This window comes from Oncorhynchus masou, chromosome 14, assembly GCF_036934945.1.
Source record: "Oncorhynchus masou masou isolate Uvic2021 chromosome 14, UVic_Omas_1.1, whole genome shotgun sequence".
NCBI classification, from domain to species: domain Eukaryota; kingdom Metazoa; phylum Chordata; class Actinopteri; order Salmoniformes; family Salmonidae; genus Oncorhynchus; species Oncorhynchus masou.
This window is the reverse complement of record NC_088225.1, coordinates 4,305,805-4,327,657: the sequence shown is the minus strand read 5'-3', so window position 1 is coordinate 4,327,657 and position 21,853 is coordinate 4,305,805. Positions and strand designations below refer to the sequence as shown.

At 44.5% G+C, this 21,853-nt stretch overlaps 1 protein-coding gene across 2 annotated transcripts in view; it reads right to left on the bottom strand.

Annotated features, from left to right (window-relative positions):
* LOC135553990 (sterile alpha motif domain-containing protein 14-like) overlaps positions 1-21,156 on the bottom strand; it is a 33,182-nt gene extending 12,026 nt beyond the window's left edge. The window contains exons 1-9 of one of the 2 annotated variants that reach the window (XM_064985974.1): positions 20,693-21,156; positions 20,205-20,254; positions 14,904-14,956; positions 9,128-9,285; positions 6,481-6,814; positions 6,074-6,173; positions 5,885-5,953; positions 5,582-5,738; positions 1,939-2,067 (exon numbers count right to left, since the gene is read on the bottom strand). In XM_064985974.1, the coding sequence (XP_064842046.1) occupies positions 1,939-2,067; positions 5,582-5,738; positions 5,885-5,953; positions 6,074-6,173; positions 6,481-6,814; positions 9,128-9,285; positions 14,904-14,943 (987 nt within the window). In that variant the 5' untranslated portion in view covers positions 14,944-14,956; positions 20,205-20,254; positions 20,693-21,156. The remainder of the gene's footprint in view (positions 1-1,938; positions 2,068-5,581; positions 5,739-5,884; positions 5,954-6,073; positions 6,174-6,480; positions 6,815-9,127; positions 9,286-14,903; positions 14,957-20,204; positions 20,255-20,692) is intronic. The other variant, XM_064985973.1, reaches the window with a different exon arrangement.
* Positions 21,157-21,853: the final 697 nt, after the last annotated feature.

Genomic DNA, 21,853 nt, shown 5'->3' with positions numbered 1-21,853 from the left:
ATTCGCCAGGCCCTTGTGGGCAGTTTGTGTGACATCATGGTTTCCTTTTGCTGTTCATGAGCGTACTCGTTGCATGTGGTACCGTTGCTGACAAAGTCTTTAATTTCTGCTTGCATGTTTGGCCAGTGTAATGTTTCACGAGCATGGCGGTAGCATGCGTCACCTCCAACGTGGCTGGAGTGTATGCGGGTAAGCATCTCTGAACGTAGTGATTTGGGAATAATGACCTTCTGACCTCTGAACAAGACGCCATTTTGCACGCTGATCTCATCTCGAAAGGTCCAGTATTCTCTCACTGTGAAAGGTGTCTCCTCTTTCAGGTATGGCCAACCTGCGAGAGCCATGGACTTCAGTGACTGTAGGTGTTCGTCCTTGTCAGTGTGTTGCCTTATCTGAGCTAGGCGTTGATCTGTGACGTTTAAGTAGTCTGCCTGATTGATCTGTTGAACATCTTGTTGTTCCTGCTGTAGCGAACAGATGGCCTGCCGCTGATAGACAGTGCCTCTGCCTGTACATTGTGTTGTTGCCCTGCTCAGTGTGTCACTGATGTACATCTCTGGTCCTGGCTTGTAAATGACCTTCAGGCTGTAGTTTTGCAGAGTCGGGAGCATGCTTTGAAGCCTCTTGGGTGCGTTGAGGAGAGGTTTACTGAATATGGCAATGTGTGGTTTGTGGTCAGTTTCAGCGGTGACCAGGTCTCGCCCATATAAGTAGTGATGGAATCGCTGGCAGGAGAAGACGATGCGGAGGCACTCTTTCTCAATTTGTGCATAGTTTTGTTCGGGGGGGTGGGGGGGTGGGGGGGGTGAGCGCTCTCGAGGCAAATGCAACGGGCTGGCCTTCCTGCATAAGGCATCGTCCAAGTCCCCTTTGGCTGGAGTCGCTCTGGATTGTGACAGGCTTCATGACGTCGTAGTAGCGCAACACTGGCATGGATGAAGCCAGAGATTTCATCTCCTGCACTGCGGCCTCGTGCTTGGGTAGCCAGTGTTAACCAGTATCCTCATTTGCAATTCCCAGCACTATTTTGTCACGAATCAATTAATCTTTCAATCCCCCGTATTCACAAGTGGCGGATTTCTCTCTCAAATGGGTTACAAAGTTGTGTACTGACTCACCCTCTTCCTGTTTGCAGCTTCCGAAAACGAACCACTCGTAAATTACGTTTCTGGCGGGTTTGAAGTAACTCTCCAATGCATCCAAAATAGCCTTTGCATCACACTGTTGTCGTGCTGTGAGGGTGAGATTGTGCCTGAAGATATGCCTGCATTCACTGCCCATTAAACTCCTCAGAGTTGCAGCTTGTACCTCGTTGGGTTTCTCATGTAGACCGGTCGCCAGCGCATAGTCCTCGAATTCATCCCTGAAGTTGTCCCAATTAGTATTCCAGTCCCCTGTGAGAACCATGGGATTTGTTGGCGGAATGTTCACTGCCATAGCAATGGAATATGAGATTTCTTTGCCTTCAGTCATCGAAGTAGGTAGTGATGCTAGCTAGCCAGCTAACAACGAGTTGATCAGTGTTGTGAGTAGGAAACGGCGTGTGTTCACATATGGAACGTAACTGCGCCTATACTGTACTTAGCTACAAAAATAACAAACGTGTGTTTTCCGAGCCACTTCTGACACCATGTTTCAGTATGATATGTTGGATAAAGGAATAAAGACAGACACCAATGTCAGGTTCAATATCCTTGTTTGTGCATTGTACAAATCCCTACACATGGAGTCCGGAGAACAGTCTGACTAGTCGATTACCTATCAACTAGACTCCATAACATACACTCCTACTGCTTTGGATTTAAGTGAACTGCTTGATCCGGGCCTCAGTCTCCCTCTGTCTCATATACTGTATCAAACTGAAATTGAGTTTAGATCCATTTAGTCCAAGGCCGAGAATGCCCACTACCACCACCACTGCATTAGGAAGCCCTTTACCTCGTCTGAGGACTGGGAGAGGGTCTGGTAGCGTTGTGAGGAGCGGGAGGACGAGTCGGCTGTGGTCCCACTGGAGGCGTGGGGGGGACTACGGGGGGGAGGAGAGAACTCATCACTCAGGGCAGACTCCTGGAGGGGAGAGAGAGAGAGGAGAGAAATGATCCAACCATGATAAATGAATACCGTTTTGTCTGCATTGTTCACAGTGATATTTTCATTGAGTGTGACCACTGTGGTCAAACAGTATTGGATCGATTGATTTGTCTACTTCAAGATCAATTACATCTGACATTAGAAGAATATTAATGCATTGTTCGTAAACCTTACTTTCAAACAGTTTATGCTTAGAAAGATAAAAATGTTTGGTCACAGCAGTAACACTTTCAAAAAAATACAGAAACATCATAATTGTGTTTAATTTCCCTCTCAAATGATGCCCCTCAGAACACATAAATGCACACACACGCGCAAAAGAAAGTCACAGACACACAGCCCTATAACGGCCCTTGACAGGCCCCTTGAGAGCCACAGTACAGAGGAGGAAAGCAAAGTCATGGGTATCTGCCTCCTCTCCAGACACCAGGCCTATTAGGGCTACATCCCAAATGGCACTCTGTTCCCTATATAGTGCACTACTTTTGACAGTGGTGAAAAAAAATACCCAATTGTCATACTTGAGTAAAAAAATAAAGACACCTTAATAGAAAATGACTCAAGTAAAAGTGAAAGTCACCCAGTAAAATACTACTTGTGCAAAAGTATTTGGTTTTTAAATATACTTAAGTATCATAAGTAAATGTAAATATTTTTGTATTTATGTTTAGCCAGGGGCACACTCCAACACTCAGCCATCATTCACAAACAATGCATTTGTGTTTAGTGAGTCAGTACAGATACCCCAAAAACGACTTAAGTAGTACTTTCAAGTATTTTTACTTAAACACTTTATACCACTGCCTTTTGACCAGGGCTCTGTTCAGAAGTAGTGGACTATGTAGGGTATAGGTTGCCATTTGGGACCCATGCTAGAGCTATTATCCCAGCTGGACAGGCACACAGTGGTAGAACATTTAATGGCCCTCTCTGCTTTCAATGGAAAGCTGCAGCTTTAATTGCTATGCAGAGTGAAGGGCCCCAGCCTCCGTGCTGATGACTAAGTGCATATGGGATGCTTTACATAGCTCCTCCTCACTATTAAACCCCACGGAGCCCTGTTCTAAATGCCACTCTCGTCCCTATAAAGTTCACAACTTTTGACCCGTAGTCAAAAGCATTGCACTTCATGGGAAATAAAGGTGCTATTTGGGACGGGCCCATGATCCCAAACATGTTGCTACTGGGACTTTTAGATGTGTCATGGTGGAGATGTTAGAGAGTATAAACACTCCCCCTGCCCCAATAATTGGGAGGGTTTTGACTCAGAATGGATCAAACCAAGTGAAGCTGAGAGGGGTGGATGGGTGTTTTCTCCCATAGAGGGCTATATTCATGAACAAACTGCTTCAAAAAGTGATTCAAAAGTTAAAATATATGTTTTAAAGCATATGTAAATATGGGCATTAGAATATTTATTAGCCACTAAGTGGAAATATGTTCTGCTACTTTCCTACTTTTGTTAAACGGTAATCTAGTTGTCTTGATATTGTCGTTGGGGTTAGCTAAAATCATCGCAGCGGTCAAGTCTCCAAGGTGAGTAAATCAACAGCATCGATTGCATCATGGAATTTCTGCATAAAACTGCAAATGTGTGCAAAGAGAGCCACCCAACAAGAAATATATGTATTGTTAGGTGTCCTGTGCATGTACCTACTGGTTATATGTTTTAAACAGGCTACACGAACATATTAGCAGCAAAAATGTCATCATCTGTGGAAGAGCTTTACCTCAATATGTAAAATATCATATTTGTTGTGCTTATAACACCTTTGATTTATAAAGCAATTTGTGCACATAAGCAGAAACACTATGAAGCTCAACGAGCCAGGCTTGCTCTTAACTATACGTTTGACAGTGAAATAACATTTAAGAAACGTAATACGGAACACACCTTGTTACATCAACGGTGTGATCGGACGACTGTATTTCCTACCAGTCCTTTCTGTGCCTCTTAGCTAAACAGCCAGTGGCCCCACAAGCTTCTGAAACATTATCTATTTCCCTTAGAAATACTTAGGCCTTTGGAGAGGCTTTAATTAGCTGGTGCAAAGTCAGTGGGAGGCATATGTCTGCCTTCCTGGGTATTGAACGGAAACCACTATAACCCTGCGCCTCAGCCTCTTTCATTCTGTATATTAAGCTATGTTTTCCATCCAATAGATGCGCATGCACCAAACCATGTAAGAGGAAGACAACACCAAAATCCCTCAAAATGGTCAATCGGATCTGTCAACTGAATTCTCCTGCATCGAAGCCATGTTCTTGTTTTAACTCCCGAAGTCATCTGTCGGTTTGACATGAGATTGTGACATTGTGCCGCACAAAAGGCCATTGATTTCCCCTCTGTGTAAATGTAGCCATCCTTGTCGATAAATGTCAAATAGCAGCGCCCTCTTAGACTCAGAGGAAAACTCGCCTTGTTTCCTAATTGGGTTTAAATCCCCTCAGACTCTCCACAGGAGCTGTCACACTATGGGCCGAGAGAGAGAGAGAGAGAGAGGTATATATATAGAGAGAGATATATATATATAGAGAGAGATAGATAAAAATATATAGAGAGAGATAGAGATATATATAGAGAGATAGAGAGAGATATAGAGAGAGATATAGAGAGAGATATATATAGAGAGAGATAGATATATATATATAGAGAGAGATAGATATATATATATAGAGAGAGATAGAGATATATATAGAGAGAGATAGAGATATATATAGAGAGAGATAGAGATATATATAGAGAGAGATAGAGATATATATAGAGAGAGATAGAGATATATATAGAGAGAGATAGAGATATATATAGAGAGAGAGATAGATATATATATATAGAGAGAGAGATAGAGAGAGATAGAGATATATATATAGAGAGAGATATAGATAGAGAGATGAGAGGCTTATGAAGGATGACGAACTTGACGATGCTCGTCGCATCTTCGCAAGTCTGTTTATAGCAGTGTTATATCTCTGGTGTCTGCTTCTCTAAACTGTTGACTGTTTTCATTTGATGTGCATTTGAAGCTCAGACCCAGTGGGAGAAAGTTCTCTCCTTCTTGGCAATTAATTTGAAAAGATTTGTTAAAAGCATTTCGCATATCTCCAAGGGTAACAGCAGCATCCTTTTCTCGGTTATTTAAACTGTGGACTGTATAGACAGGTTGGTTGAAACGAGCCACTTACGATTCACCACATGACAGTTTCTTGTCATTGTTGCTAACTATCTGGCCATCCAGAACCATAACAACACACGGCCTTCTGTCCACTTGAAGTGTGCGCATCATTGTCGTGACGTTGTGAGACATGGCAGAAATCTCAATGACAGACATGAAATGAAGACTAGCCTATATGCTAATGCTAACATAAACGCATGAGGCCTCTGACAATGATAAAAACACAAAGTGGACAATGGTAGTAGTGACACAATAGCGCAGTCTGACCTAAGTATGGTATCTGGATGTGTCCATATCTTATTGTGGATGTGAGTTACCTGAGAGTTGGACTTGCGGGGGCTGCAGTCCTGTGAGACCAGTTTGGGGGAGCAGGGCGGGGTTACCCCGGAGGACACAGAGCCCCTGGCGCTGTCAGTGAACCAGGAGAAAGGCACGAACGAGCCAGAGGACCTGGACGGGCTCTCAGATGACTCCCTGTGCAGTGAAAGAGAGATTCAATATGCTAACAGAAAGAGACAAAATTATGCCTCTCGTGTGCTAAGTAGGTCTAATAGAGCCAACATTTTGCCTCCTGTACTGAAACAGAGGGACAGAGCCAAAATGGCTTCCCATGGACTCACCGGCTTCCCATTGACAGTCTGTTTGACTTGTCTTTTCTGACTCTCACATAGGAGCGTCTCAATGTGACCCTTCAGAAGAACAAATAAACAGTGGGTTAAAATCAACAGAAAGCACCAGTTTTGAAACTGACCAATTTACAATGCGTTTACAATGTAACCAGTTTAAATGTCTCAATATTGAGCACTTACCCCAGGTCCAAGAACCTCCTCTTCGTCTTCTTGTCGAAGATAAGGCTGTTGTTGCCGGGGTCGGCCGGGCTTGTGTCTCGACTGTTTTCTGAAACTAACACTGAGAAACAATGAAAACTGGCAATTGGCACATTAATGATTAGACAAAGCATTTTTTGATACATTAACTCACCATTACCAACATGTTGATGTGGCCTTAATGGTATGGCAGTAATGGTGGTTGTGTATCAATACATTTATGGATTAGCCAATAATGCACTTAAATGCTATGTGTGTGTGTTTTGCCTCTTTAGGCTTAATATACCATAGTTAATATCACAGGGCATTTCATTCTTAGTGTGGGGATTTGGACTGTAATAACTAGGATGAGGATTTTCTTGCCCAATGCGGATGGCTGCCTCTCTTACCCTCACTGTCTGGGCGTCGTGCCCGTCGAATGTAAACAGGCGAGCAGTCCGAACTGGGACATGACTTGGAGGGAGAGCTGTTGGGCGTGGTCAACAGGGCCTCCTGAGACGTGGCATTTGTCAGCTGGCGGTACCGCCCCCGAGTGGCTAGCGACCCGGTCCCGCCCTCCTCCGGGGAGCGCCTTAAGGAGGAGGTGTCGAAGGAGAAGACCGGGCTCCGTAAGGTGGGACAAGGGGAGGACGAGTAGAGGAGCGAATCAGGCGAAGGGGAGGAGCCTCCTCGCAGGGTGGAGTGGAGGGGGGAACGGACGGAGTGCAAAGGGCTGTCCAGACACTATGGCACAAAGATTCAGAAACACCACAACATGTTTATATGTGAACTGACCGAGACAAACAAACAATAAGCACACCCACAAGCATGCGCTTACATTATGTATGTATGTATGTATGTATGTATGTATGTATGTATGTATGTATGTATGTATGTATGTATGTATATATATATGTATATATATATATATATATACATACATACATACATACATACATACATACATACATACATATATATACATATACACATACATACATACACACACACATAATGTAAGCGCATGCTTGTGTGCGTGTATGTCTGTGTGTCTCTGTGTGTGTGTGGGACAAGGCTCCGTTAAGGTGCCAGTCCAATGAAATGCCTGATAGGGCTGGAATGCAATTTGAATTGACCCCAACTCTAGTGAGAGAAAATACAAAAAAAATGACCAAACAACAGATGAAGAGAGCGAGACACACTCTCCAATGCCCTCCAAAATAGCCTAGGCCATTGAGACATTCTCCCTTCTGATAATCTCCATATCATCTGAACTGAGTTCTAGGACTAAGAAACAGATTTCATATGGATGGTTGCACGGTCTTCTACCATCTACAACTAAATGGGTTTGAATCTAAAGAATTCAACCGTAAAATCAGATTGTCAAATGAAGCAGGGAAACATGATTCAATGGCTGATTGATGCGAGATTTGTTTTTAACTAATCAGGATCTAATCACGAGTATAGACCTGTACAGCGCTGTTAGTTATAGTGCTCTAGTTGCTTAGCTACATGTGTGCAGTATTATGGTATATAGACCACATAAAATGCTTAATAAATACCTAAAGTCTCCCTTGGTGCTGTCTATACAAAGATATATCAAAACAAATCAAATTTTATTGGTCACATACACATGGTTAGCAGATGTTAATGCAAGTGTAGCAAAATGTGTGTGCTTCTAGTTCCGACAGTATAGTAATATCTAACAAGTAATCTAACAATTCACAACAACTACCTAATACACACAAATCTAAAGGGATGGAATAAGAATATGTACATATAAATATATGGATGAGTGATGGCCGAGCGGCCTAGGCAAGGTGCAATAGATGGTATAGGGTACAGTATATACATATGAGATGAGTAATGTAAGATATGTTAACATTATTAAAGTGACTAGTGATCCATATATTAAAGTGGTTTGAGTTTCTATGTAGGCAGCAGCCTCTCGGAGTTAGTGATTGCTGTTTAGCAGTCTGATGGCCTTGAGATAGAAGCTGTTTTTCAGTCTCTCGGTCCCCGCTTTGTTGCACCTGTACTGACCTCGCCTTCTGGATGGTAGCAGGGTGAACAGGCAGTGACTCGGGTGGTTGTTGTCCTTGATGATCTTTTTGGCATCGGATGCTGCAGGTGTCTTGGAGGGCAGGTAGTTTTCCCCCGGTGATGCGCTGTGCAGACCGCACCACCCTCTGGAGAGCCTTGCGGTTGAGGGAGGTGCAGTTGCTGTACCAGGCGGTGATACAGCCCGACGGGATGCTCTCGATTGTGCATCTGTAAAAGTTTGTGAGGGTTTTAGGTGACAAGCCATATTTCTTCAGCCTCCTGAGGTTGAATAGGCGCTGTTGCGCCTTCTTGACCACACTGTCTGTGTGGGTGGACCATTTCAGTTTGTCTGCGATGTGTACTCCGAGGAACTTGAAACGTTCTACCTTCTCCACTACTGTCCCTTCGATGTGGATAGGGCGGGGTGCTCCCTCTGGTGTTTCTTGAAGTCCACGATCATCTCCTTTGTTTTGTTGACGTTGAGTTTGAGGTTGTTTTCCTGACTCCACACTCCCAAAGCCCTCACCTCCTCCGTGTAAGCTGTCTCGTCGTTGTTGTTAATCAAGCCCACTACTGTTGTGTCGTCTGCAAACTTGATGATTGAGTTGGAGGCACACATGGCCACGCAGTCATGGGTGAACAGAGAGTAAAGGAGGGGGCCGGTCAGAAAGTCCAGGACCCAATTGCACAGGGCAGGGTTGAGACCCAGGTGGTGAAGGTAGGAAACAACATCTCCACTTCGGGGGTTGGGGCGCAGTCCTTGTTAGCGGGCCATGACGGTGGCGCTGTATTATCCTCAAAGCAGGCAAAGAAGGAGTTTAGTTTGTCTGGAAGCGAGGCATCGGTGTCCGTGACGTGGCTGGTTTTCTTTTTGTATTACCAAGACAAGGCCCTTGCCTTTTGTTATCACATGCTACAAGGTCATCAGACTACAAAGGAATGTGTCTTGTGGGTGTGCCTGTCCCTTTGAGAGTCCATGTCATCGATTGATTGGCTCTCATGCCTGTCACTCACCTTCCTCTCCAGACTGTCATCTCCCTCTGTGGAACTGACGCTGTCTCGGAAGCGAGAGCGAGAGGGGCGGTGCCTCCTGGCTTTGACGGACAGCTGGGCACGCCCCTTCTGTATGCTGTTGTCCAGCAGCTCTGTCTCTGGGATGGCCTCGTTCAGGTCTGAAGGTAGAACACAGAGAAAATGACGGAATTCACAGAGAAAAGCTCAAATAAGTAATGGAGACCGATTTCAGAAGTGCTTTTTACAGATCCATGCAGAATGCGTTACAAGGAAAGCCCAGACCTAAGCATTAGACTACAGCTAATTCCTTTCACCTGGGACAGGATAGACTACAGGGCAAGATAAAGATAAACTACAGGGCAAAAGCTAAATCCATGCATACAAAAGACAATCCTCTAATGTCTGTGTTACGAGAAGGTTCAAGATGAGATTACAACCACCATAACACCTTTGCATGTCACACTGAGGAGTTTAATTGATCAGGTGAAATGCGTTTCTGATCCTTCTCCTGCTCAAACATCCTCCATCTGTGGTGAACCCAGAGGAACGATCCTTTTGCCTTCAACCTCTCGACCCCAATCTGAGAGCCCTTCAGCGTTTCCATCAATTATCTCTCCCCCCCTCCCTCATCCCTCACTCCATTCATCCAGCCCCCAGCCCCCAAATACATGACAATGAATCTATTTAATCACATTGGGCGTTCTCCTGTGACTGAGTCAGCAGAGGATTGTGGGGGATGAACATTGAACCTGAATACTTGTCTTCAGAAAGTATTCATAACCCTAGACTTTTTCCGCATTTTCTTATGTTGCAGGCTGAATTTAATATTGTTTACATTCAGATTGTCTCACCCGCCTACACACAATACCCCATAATGTCAAGGGGGAATTATGTTTTTTTAGAAACGTTGACAAATTAATTAAAAATAATGAGGTAAAATGTATGAGTCAATAACTAATCAACCCCTTTGTTATAGCAAGCCATTTTACTTTTGGAGTAAAATGTTGCTCACTCTGTATGCAATAATAGTGCTTAACATGATTTTGGAATGACTACCTCATCTCTGTACCCGACTCATACAATTATCTGTAAGGCCCCTCAGTCGAGCAGTGAATTTCAAAACACAGATTCAACCACAAAGACCAGGGAGATTTTCAGGCGGCTCGCAATGAAGGGCACATATTGATAGATGGGTAAAAAAAAGCAGACATTGAATATCCCTTTAAGCATGGTGCAGTTATTCATTACACTTTGGATGGTGTAGCAATACACCCCAGTCACTACAAAGATACAGGCGTCCTTCCTAACTCGGTTGACTGAAAGAAAGGAAACCATTTCACCATGAGGCCAATGGTGACTTTTAAACAGTTACAGAGTTTAATGGCTGTTATAGGGGAAAACTGAGGATGGATCAACAACATTGTAGTTACTCCACAATATTAACCTCATTGACAAAGTGAATAGAAGGAAGTCCGTAAATAATAAAAAAATATTCCAAAACATGCATTTAAAAAACGTGGCAAAGAAACTAACTTTATGTCCTGACTACAAAGCGTTATGCTGGGGGCAAATCCAACACCACTCTTCATATTTTCAAGCATGGTGGTGGCTGCATCAAGTATACCCATAATGAGACATTTCTGAATTTCATGTTCAAGACATTTGCATAGATTTCTAAAAACATGTTTTCACTTCATTATGAGGCATTGTGTGTAGATGGGCGAGTTTCTCAGAAATTCAAGCTGTAACATGTGGAAATGTGAAATAAGTCAAGCGGTTTGAATACTTTCTGAAGGCCCTGTATCAATCCACAGACACAGTGCCTCTAAACCCTCTACTAAACATTAGCTTTTTACTTGGGAAGCATTGACACTGTGGTAGGGATTCATGTATTACAATTACCGAATCAAACATGTATGAAAGTCAAAGCCCCCGACAGAATTCAATTGATCTATTACTTGTGAGAAATATATATTTCTCACTTTCTTTTTTAAACACATGTAATTAAATTGTATTAGTGTTTTTTTATGTTATTCTTCCATCTCCCTCTTCAGGAACATGTGCATCAGTACAGTGATGGAGAAACACAGAGGGGCCAGATTTGAGTGAGTCAACAGCTAAGTGCTCTTGTTACTGTTGTTGTTTCAGAACGGAGGCCAGTGATGAGTCATTGCCGGCCACGCCGGAGTGAAAGTGCCAACTAACACGATTCATCCGATACCCCTCTCTCACCATGCTGACGCTCAGATCTCATCACAGACTGTACTGTACAGAACAGCCCGGACTGCTCCTATACCAGAGGATCTAACACCAGCCAGTCAGCCGAGACAGACTAAAAATAAGACACAACAGAGGAAAGTGGTGAGACCTTTCATCAGCTATGAACAACACAATATCACTGAAGTTCTCTTCTCTGATGCTCACTGCAGCCATTCAGGTTTGGGACAGAGTTTTGGAATATATCGTATATAGTAATTATTATCTTGTCCTGGACAATATTAGGCTAAATAGCTGAGAACCTATTTTCAAAGGATCCCACCACCGAAACCAAAAGTAATTACAACTCGGGGAAAAAAATAAGCGAGATAAATCAAAGGAAAGAGAGAGAGAAAATATGACTCAAGTCTTTGTGATGTGTGAGAATTAAGAGGAAATCTAAAGTTCCGACTCATATTTCTTGATGTGCATATCTTATTCCCTCTCTCCCGTGGCTGAGTGCTCACTCTAATGTAATTGGTCTTTAATCATGTAGAAATGCCAAGTCAGGCAGCACACTGTCCATGCAGGCACTCAGTGGGGTTCAGAGACACAGGGATAATGATAAGGAAGGGAGTGTTGATGAACACACTCGGACACCAAGGACATGAGGTTCAATGAAGTATATAAAACAAAATCTATTTAATCTCCTTAGCAACACAAATGTGACCGATTTATCTACAACTCGTTTAAATACATTGTTTTAGAACAGTTTTTAAAAATATTCTGAGTTAGAATGAGTCAGCCGGCGACAGGTTCCCGCGCATCAACAGGGGTGACGGGTCCACTCCTGATCCCCGGGATCGTCCCTTGGGTTGGCGCCCTGCCGCTGGTGCCGAACGCACCCGGGAGGGGGTACTGTCAGTTATGCTCCCTCTCCGGCGCTTTAGGTCGCCATGCTCCTGCGTCTTAGCCGGATTGACGGGTTTCCTGCGCCTCTGCAGAGTTGACTGGTGCACACCTGTCACCATCGTTTCGCACACCTGCATGTCGTCAGACACCTGGACTCCATCACTTCCCCGATGACCTTCCCTACATAGGTCACTCTCTTTGGTTCCTTCCCCAGGCGTCATTGTTTCCGTTTCCGGTTCCATCCCCTGCGTGTCACACATCACTCCAGGAATAGAATTGAGCACAGAAGTGAATTGCTCTAGTGGTGTAGTCGAGTGGTAACGTCCTTGCACAGCAGGCTAAAACTCAAGCAGCACTCAAAGCTAATTTGTCTAGATAGACACCACTGGGTCTAGCTTGGGCTATCGAGTCCAAAACCACAACACTCCAACTCAGTGTGGTAGAGTGTAAGGTTCATTAAATTACATTTCATGCAATCTGGGGGTGAATGGAATTGAGTGCTTTGCCATTTCGGATTGGTGCTGCTTCCTCTACCTGGTTAGGTGGTGTGGGTTGAGGTAAAGCTAGCAATCAATGCTACGGCTACAGCAACAGCAGACTGAGTTCGCTGTGGGATGCAGGCCAACCAAACACTGATAATCATCCATAACTACAGGCCCCTGATTCAGCCCTAAAGCAGGTCCTTTTCCATCTCTGTTGGAACGGAGCTGGGTTGGAGTGTGATACGGGCTCTGTTTTGGGTTGTACATGTTTGGTTTAGCTCCCCGAGTGTTAATGTAAAGGCCGGTAACTCGGGAAGCAAGGTTTGGTTCAGTGTAACTGAAGCCTTAAACAAGCGTTATATAAAGAACGTCAGCGCAAGGTTTGAGTGGATAGGAGTTCTCAGCCTATAAGATTGAAACTGTATGGCGTTCGGTTGGGTTCAGTGTGTTATGGGCTGTGTGCTACGATAGCACTGTGGCTGCTAGTTCAGTATGACACTGTCTTTGTGGTTCATTGGATGAGCTGAAATGGGACTCAGCCTAAATCTCCCCTGGTTTGTCTGGCTCCGTGGTTCATTATTAGGATGTACACAGACCGTAATGAAGGCAGACAGGCCGAACCGCCGCAGAGGGAAACTGTTCTGCTCGCCTCCGCCTACATTCTCTACCACGTTTCCACTGAGCGAGTCAAGGGAGACCAAGCACAGCGACCCCAAAAGACAACAACCGCAACAAGATTTTTTACAGAATGAATCCCTCACCTTTAAAAATACTACATTTCTTGGCTCCAGTATGTCAACCCTCCTGTTCACATTGTTGACAACATTAAACGAGACTACAAGGAGGAGTAAAACAGGGTGAAGGAGGATGGTGAACTGAGAGGCCCAGAATGACCTCTCTATTCTGTTTCCTTTTGGTTACCCCTTGCGGTGCACACTATCCCCCTGCTCTTATTAGATCTAGTCTCTGTGCTAAGAGGCACCATTAAATATTGACCAAACCAAGCCACACCACCCCCCCTTATTGGATTCTACACAGACCATACAGTACATAGAGTAGGTGGGGGAAAGATATACTACAACCCACCCCCACTAAAGGTATACAGAGCGCACTACCCCCGACTCTATATTTCCCTGTGGGCCTGTCTGGAGAGGTATGAAGGTCAATCTCACACTAGAGGAAAGCGGGGGTGGGTGTGTACAGTATATTAAGAAAACGGCAGAGAGCTGGCGAAGCAAACAAGATATGGTCAGTTCAGTTCAAAAATGTGCATTAGTGTTGCCCACTGCCAACATTTCGAGACTGTCAGGCCAATCCACTGGCTGTTTTGTTTTGTCTAATTTAGTGACGGAATAATATGAAAGATGTGCTGTGGAGACACACACACATAAATGCAAACAGACTCACATCTGAGGCAGCGAATGACAGGCAGGTAGATGCACGTTTTAATGTTAGCCAAGTGAATCCATAATACCGTTGCAATTTCTGGTATTCAGAGTTGAGCTCATTTGGGGCAATAAGACAGTGTCAGGGGGGTAGAGGGGGGGCAGGTACGCACTAGTCGGCACATTGGGGAATAGGACATGACGCCGCTGAGACCCAAACGGCTGAGTCCACACAAAGGGTGACGTTCCACATTAGTGCTGGGGTGTCTTATTCAGGGAGAGAGAGGTGACCTGGGAGCTGTTCTGAAGGGGAATAGGGAGTATTTATAGGACTCTGACAGAGGTAGCTTGGTCACTGCTGGTTACAACGTTATATACAAAAGGTGCTGTGATGTAGAAGTCTGAGTCATAGCATCTTTAGGAATTGATTTTCTTAAAATAGGACATGGAGTGTGTGTGTGTGTGTGTGTGTGTGTCTGCATGCATGTGTAGCCTGACGAGACCACCCTTTTGGCTGAGAAGGGCAGTCATGAGATTTCATAGCATAGTTCTTTCCACGTATCATTACAAGAACAGACCCTCTCATGTTCCACAGATTTCCCTGACCCACGGCATTCAGAAAGTTATAGGACCAGCACACACAGCTTAGGTCAGACACACACCATGTCTGTGTGCCTCATATTGTGTATCTTTCTTTGATATGCACACACACACACACAATCTTCGTTCGTGTGTCACATGTACAACGCTCGTTAAATGTGCGAGACACAAACACACAAACACAGAGAGAGAAACACTCACCAAAAACATTTTCTGTCTCCTCCAGCTGTGTGGCAGACATGGCGCAATGGGCACTGTGAAGATGGAGAGAAACGGAGGGCGGGGTGATAGGATTCTAGATTAGGTACTGTAGAAACAAAAACATAACAGACTACAGTGCAGAGAGAGAGAGAGAGAGTGCAATGAGTCGATGCATCTATGTATATCGACAAGTTTAGTCGGCCTGCAGCCCTTAGCTTAGCTTCACCACCCCCATCATCTAACAAGCCTCCTCGTCTCGTCTGTCTCTACAATGGTTAGCCCCGTGGCTGTTTCTCCCTGGGAGAACCCTCAAGGAAATCACATTAGGAATTTACCAGAAAATGAGCAGCGACCCCCCCCCCCCCCATCCCCCATTTCTACTCACTCACAAGCACATAAAAACACACTCATGCGCTAATGGGCACATCTGCCTGGGAGCATAGTCATCAGGGTGATTGATCGCGAGTGCTCAGCTGATCATCACACTGCTGACCCATTTCCCTGCTCGCCAGGTAATTAAACATGCAGATAAAGAAGAGAGGATGGAGGGATGGAGAGATGAGAGGAAAGCACAAACACACACAGGGGATTCCACACCTTCCTAAGGAATGGCTGCATGATAAAGATGGATGATGTGTGTATTTGGGCTGGAAAGGGGTTCATGCATTACATCTCAAATGGAGGGTGTTACACTGTATAAAGTATTGCTATTTTAGTGGATCAAATGTGAAATATATCTTAGACTTAACTCCACAAACAAATCATTCAGGATCAAATGAAGATACATAAGGTTGTGGGAAGATTGTTGCAAATGAAGATGATTAATGTTGCCCCAAGCTAGCTTGGGTTGTCCTGCGAATCACCCAATCTTGTGCCCGTTAACCACCCTATCTTATCTGTGAATTCCAATCGACACTCTGGACAGTATCCTTTAGATCTATTCTACCTTATCAGAAAATTCTAACGGATGGTAGCTCTGTGCTGTAATAGATGCTTGGGGAACACAGTACTGGTAGCTACAATAACTGTTGAAAGCATTGGACAGAGTAGTTTGTTGCAGTCTGAGAACAGTGGCCGATTATTTTCTTTAAAAAACATAGCTGGGCTTTTGTTTTTCTCTTCAAAATCCACTTCTACCAGAACTGGCCTGGGGGTTAAATCCGGCCAATAGTACACTTTCTGCATTAGAGTTTGCAACAAACATCACATCTGTGATTAACTGTCTCAAGACACTTCATTCATCGCATTCAAAAATTCTGCACAACTTCGGACAAAGAAAGCAGCTTCATCATGCATCCTCTGTTTTTCAGACATTCAGCTACTCATCCGTTAAAACAGCGAGTGCTAGGCAGCATAGCATCCCCTTTACGACACCGTCAAGTGTCTCATGGAAGGACTCATTGAATATGGTGACACCAGATAGCTCCATGCTCCTATCACTTGCCACATGAAAGCCCAAGCAACCCCTTGGTTCCACCTACGCAGTCTTAGAGCCATGGTCAAAATTGGTAGAAACGGTGACCATTTAATAGTAATGGACAGCCAGTCATTTAAATCAATAATCATCAGAGAGGAAGGAGATGAGGAAAGGAGACCATTTGATAGAAATGGGACTCAGCCTAAATCTCCCCTGGTTTGTAGATGAAGAAGCCACGAACAGTGTGCTGACTGCACCAGCCCAGAGGGGAAGAGGGGAGGTGAGTGGGCAGGGGACCCATGAGAGAGAGGCCATCTGCTGCCTACTGCCCGTGGCCCTGTAGCCCTGGCAGGACACAGCAGCATGGTTAGCGCAACATGGGAATGTGTGTGTGTGGGAGGGGGGTGAATGCTCTCTGTGCATGCGTGCGTGCATGTAGCTGTTAGTCCGGGTAAGAGACAGAAAACATATGGAATGCAAAGATAAGTCCTGTATTTGAAAAGACAGACATCAATAAACAGACAAAAAGGGCAAGAAAAACATGTACAAAAGTGGGATGAAAACATCTATGTTAGCTTAATGAAGGAATCATTTACCAGTGAAAAGTTTGGACACACCTACTCATTCAAGGGTTTTGCTTTAGTTTTACTATTTTCTACATTGTAGAATAGTGAATGCATCAACACCATTAAATATATTTACAGATTCTTCAAAGTAGCCACTCTTTGCCTTGATGACAGCTTTGCATTCTCTCAACCAGCTTCATGAGGTAGTCACCTGGAATGCATTTCAAATCAACAGGTGTGCCTTGTTTAAAGTTTATTTGTGGAATTTCTTTCCTTCTTCATGAGTTTGAGCCAGTCAATTGTATTGTGACAAGGTAGGGGTTGTACACAGAAGATAGCCCTATTTGGTAAAAGACCAAGTCCATATTATGGCAAGAACAGCTAGAATAATCAAAGCCAAATGACAGTCTATCGGGAAAATGTCAAGAACTTTGAAAGTGTCTTCAAGTGCACAGGAAAGGAAGACAGAGAGTTAACTCTGCTGCAGCGGAGTTACCAGCCTCAGAAATTGCAGTCCAAATAAATGCTTCAGAGTTCAAGTAGCAAACATCTCAACATCAACTGTTCAGAGGAGACTGTGAATCAGGTCTTGATTTTTGTTTTATGTTACCTTTATTTAACTAGACAAGTCTGTTAAGAACAAATTATTATTTTCAATGACCTAGGAACAGTGGGTTAACTGCTTTGTTCAGGGGCAAAATGACAGATTTGTACCTTGCCAGCTCGGGGGTTTGAACTTGCAATCTTCCGGTTACTAGTCCATCACTCTTACCACTAGGCTACCCTGCCGCCCCATTCATGGTTGAATTTCTGCAAAGAAACCACTACTAAAGGGCTTGCTTGGGCCAAGAATCATGAGCAATGGTCATTAGACCGGGAGAAATCTGTCCTTGGTCTGATGAGTCCAAATTTGAGATTATTGGTTCCGACCCCCGTGAACAGATGATCTTTTGCATGTGTGGTTTCCACCGTGAAGCACTTAACCAGCATGGCCACCACAACATTCTGCAGTGATATGTCATCCCATCTGGTTTTGGGCTTAGTGGGACTAGCATTTGTTTTTCAGAAGGACAATGACCCAACACACCTCCAGGCAGTGTCAGGGCGATTTGAAAGAAGGAGAGTGATGGAGTGCTGCATCAGATGACCTGGCCTACACAATTACCCAACCTCGACCCAATTGAAATGGTTTGGGATGAGTTGGGCCGCAGAAAATACGTGGGAACTCCTTCAAGACTGCTGGAAATGCATTCCAGGTGAAGCTGGTTGAGAGAATGCCAACAGTGTGCAAAGGTGTCATCAAGGCAAAGGGTGGCTACATTGAAGAATCTCAAAAATAAAATCTATTTTGATTTGTTAAAAACTTTTTTGGTTACTATATTTTTAATTTTACCTTTATTTAACTAGGCAAGTCAGTTAAGAACAAATTCTTATTTTCAATGTGTGTCCAAACTTTTGACTGGTACTGTACATGGAAAGAGCTTTTTATTGTATGAGTCATCCATTCGATAACCTCTGCTAGTAAGAGCTGTGCACCAAAGTGAGTGTATCTATCCATCCTCTTGTTGTGGAGAGGGGGAGTGGAGAGGGACACAAACAGAGAGTCCTGACAGTGCAGGTTATTGCAGTGCATCACGTAGAGGAAACGCCCTGAGATAGAGCTGTGTGTGTGGCAGATACAACAGTCACATAAACACACACACAGAGAGAGAGCGAGAGAGAAAAACTTCCTGTCTGTAGTGTAGTGCAGCAGATGACTGAGATGAGGAGAAAGACCGTGACGAGCAGAGCATCATCCTCCATAAACCAACTAGCTCGTGAGCCGTAGCGGCACAGACAACAGATGATTGAATAGTAGGGCGTGCTGTACTGATGGTTTAAAGGGATGCAAACTGCACACAGAGACATAAAAAAATGTCTTCACAAGTTCATCTGACTCTAGGGAAGGAAATAAATGCTTATTTGCCCAAAATCCTGAAGTTCACCTTTAAATGTGAAATATACTTCATCTGCAATCTGCTTAAATATGTGATTTTGGTTCTCACCATTCACGTCGCGTGGTTTGTTTGGGAAAAATAATATTGTCATTGCCTTCCCTCCCTGGCGGGATGTCTGAGGGAATCTCATCGTATTAGCAGCAGAATTGAGTCTCGCTGGGCAGACATTGACCCACTCTGATGGTATGTGGGAAAGGAGTGGGGGCTAACAGTCGATTCTAGGGGATGCAATTTAGGCAGCGCACGCCTAAACCCAACCCCCACTTCCCTCTCATGACCCCTATTCCAACAAATCTATGGGGTGTTCTCTTCGCCAGAACATGGTTCCTTAAAACATGCATGAGGTGTGGACAGGACATATATTGCCACATACTCAATATATATGACAAATGGGGTTTTCAAGTGCGAACACGCACACTAAACCTTGATGATAAAGAAATCACAAGACAGAAGATATCAACGATAATGGCATTATAAACACACACACACACTAACATTGTGTGTCATAACAATAATGAGAACAGCCAGCTTCTCAGAGGTTCCATAAAGCCATACAACCAGTTACCCACTTGAGGAGGAGTCAACGGTGTCAGAGAAGGTCGGGATGATGGATGAAGGGAGGGGCAGGAAATATGGCCGAATCACTTCCCGCAGACAGAGACAAGGTTTGGGGCGATGACCACGGGGCCAGACAGTTGGAGGAACGTGGCCTATTACAAAAGCTCAGTCCTAGACAACGGCATGTACCATTCTACACTGTCCACAACTACGACACCACTACCTTGTGTTGAGTCCAAGCTGGCCCCCTGTTTACATTTCTTCAATTCCTTGTAACCTTCCCATGGTAACAGATAGGATTAAACTCCATTATTTTTTATCTAACCAATTGAGTCCTCACAGGTCAGTGCCCATGAAGGAAACTAGGAAAGGAAGACATTTCAGATGCAACGACACAGTCCTATGGGGCGTTGTGGTTTATATGGACAGTGTGTCTTTCCCCATTAGTTGCAGTATTTTAATCACTGGACATGATGAGAGGGGGATTGCTCATTAGGCTGTGTGAACACGCCGTGTCCCATCTGTGTGTTAACCTGTTAGGAGCAACACAAACAACCCTGGGGGAAGACAGACACTCTCTCACGTGAGAGAGTAAGACAGAAGAGGACAATGGAGAGATGGAGAAAGAGAGAGAAAGAAAAGGAAGAGAGGGGAGATGGAAAGAGAGATGGAGGCAGATATTTAGAAAGATACAGATACCCAGAAGAAAAATAAATGCATAGAACACATTAATCTCCTACATTTTAGAGTTAAAATAACTCACTTTCAGAGGATTGACAAATGTTGCAACAGACTTCAGGAAGGTATATACACCTCAGGAGGAATCAAATGAGGGGAGTGAAGAAAAACAGTGAACAGTAGCTTTAATAGCCTGACAACAACTCAGACAGAACTACATGGGTCAATGCAGCTGAATATCTAATAAGCTCTCTATTCAGTGAGGATGGCTTGGCGTAAATGACCGCACCAAACGAGACAAACACATCCCAAAGCAAGCACAGCTTGTTCCCAAAAGAGGGGGTTTGTTTCCAACAACATAAAAGCATTGTCGGAGGATAGGGCTAGCTGGCTTCGAGAGGGAGAGATGGAGAGATGGAGAGAGGACAAGAAAGGAGAACAGAGACGATAAGAGCGAGGCAGAAACAGAGATGAGAGTAGAGAAGGGCGGAGAAGAAAAAGAGTAGGAAACAAGATCTAAATCGAGACAACAACAAGGTAAACAGTCCGGGAGGTAAAGGCAGTGCAGCTCACCTTTAAAACGCGTTCCCCTTAGGTTGTCACTCAGCCGACATGGCAGACTGGCATCAGCCCTCGACTCCCCTGGCAGCACGGCAGGCCGACTGCGTATCCCGGGTAACGGCAGCAGCGTTGGAAGAGACAGAACAGTATGTATCCACTGGGCAAAGGCTGGCTGTCTGCTTCCTCCTGCACAACCCAGCACTACAGTGCTCTGCTCCTCCACAGAGCACCATCAAGGACAGCCGAAAGAGAGAGGGAGGAGGGAGGGTGGGTAGGGGGGGGGGGGGGGAGTGAGAGAGGGAAGGAAGGGAGAGAGAGAAGCGGGAGTGGATGAGAGTGTCGAAGGTAGAGAGAAAGGAAAGAGAGGGGGGTGGGGTAAAGCAAGAGGGACAGGAGAAGAATCAAGAGAGAAAGAGGCAGGCTGAGGTAGGCACACACTCAAGCACAGCTGTCTGGTATGATGAGACGGCATAGCTCTGAAGCAGGTCCTGGTGATTCAGCCCTGGTGTGTGTGTGTGTGTGTGTGTGTGTGTGTGTGTGTGTGTGTGGGAGGGGGTAAGATCCTAAGGGGAGGAGGAAGAAGTGATGGAGGAGGGGGAGGAAGGAAGGAGGGGGGTGTCCATCAGCAGCACTCCACTCAGCTTATTATCAGGCCACTCAAGGAGATGTCTCTCGTATGCCTGGGGAGACACTGAAAAGGAGGAAGAGGAGGAGGATTAAAAGGGGATGGAGGGAGGATAAAGGAGATGCACTTCTCAAGGCAGGTGCATCTGTTACGGTCCTCCAATAGAGATGTCAGCTGCACCTGGCCATTAAGGTGGAGCTCTGGTGAGATACGTTATGGCAGGGTTCGGCAACAAGCGTTCTTTTTTTCCCTCCAGAAGACCAGGGCCCAGATTCTTCTTAAATGACATATTTTCCTTAGCTATAGACTTATTAAGAAAGTTAAGCAAAGTTCTTATTCCTCAAAAAGGTTATTGGACATGTTCTTGCACTATTTCTTATGTTTCTCCTTAAGCAAAAAGTTCAGAAGAAATCAAATCCTAAAAAATAAAGTTTGGGGATTTGTTCTTAATTCCAAGATAGTTCAACCCTGGTCTTAAACTCAGGGCAGTGAGAGAATAAACTCATGAAAGCAATTGAACATGTTTAATTCACTCACAAACGTCATCT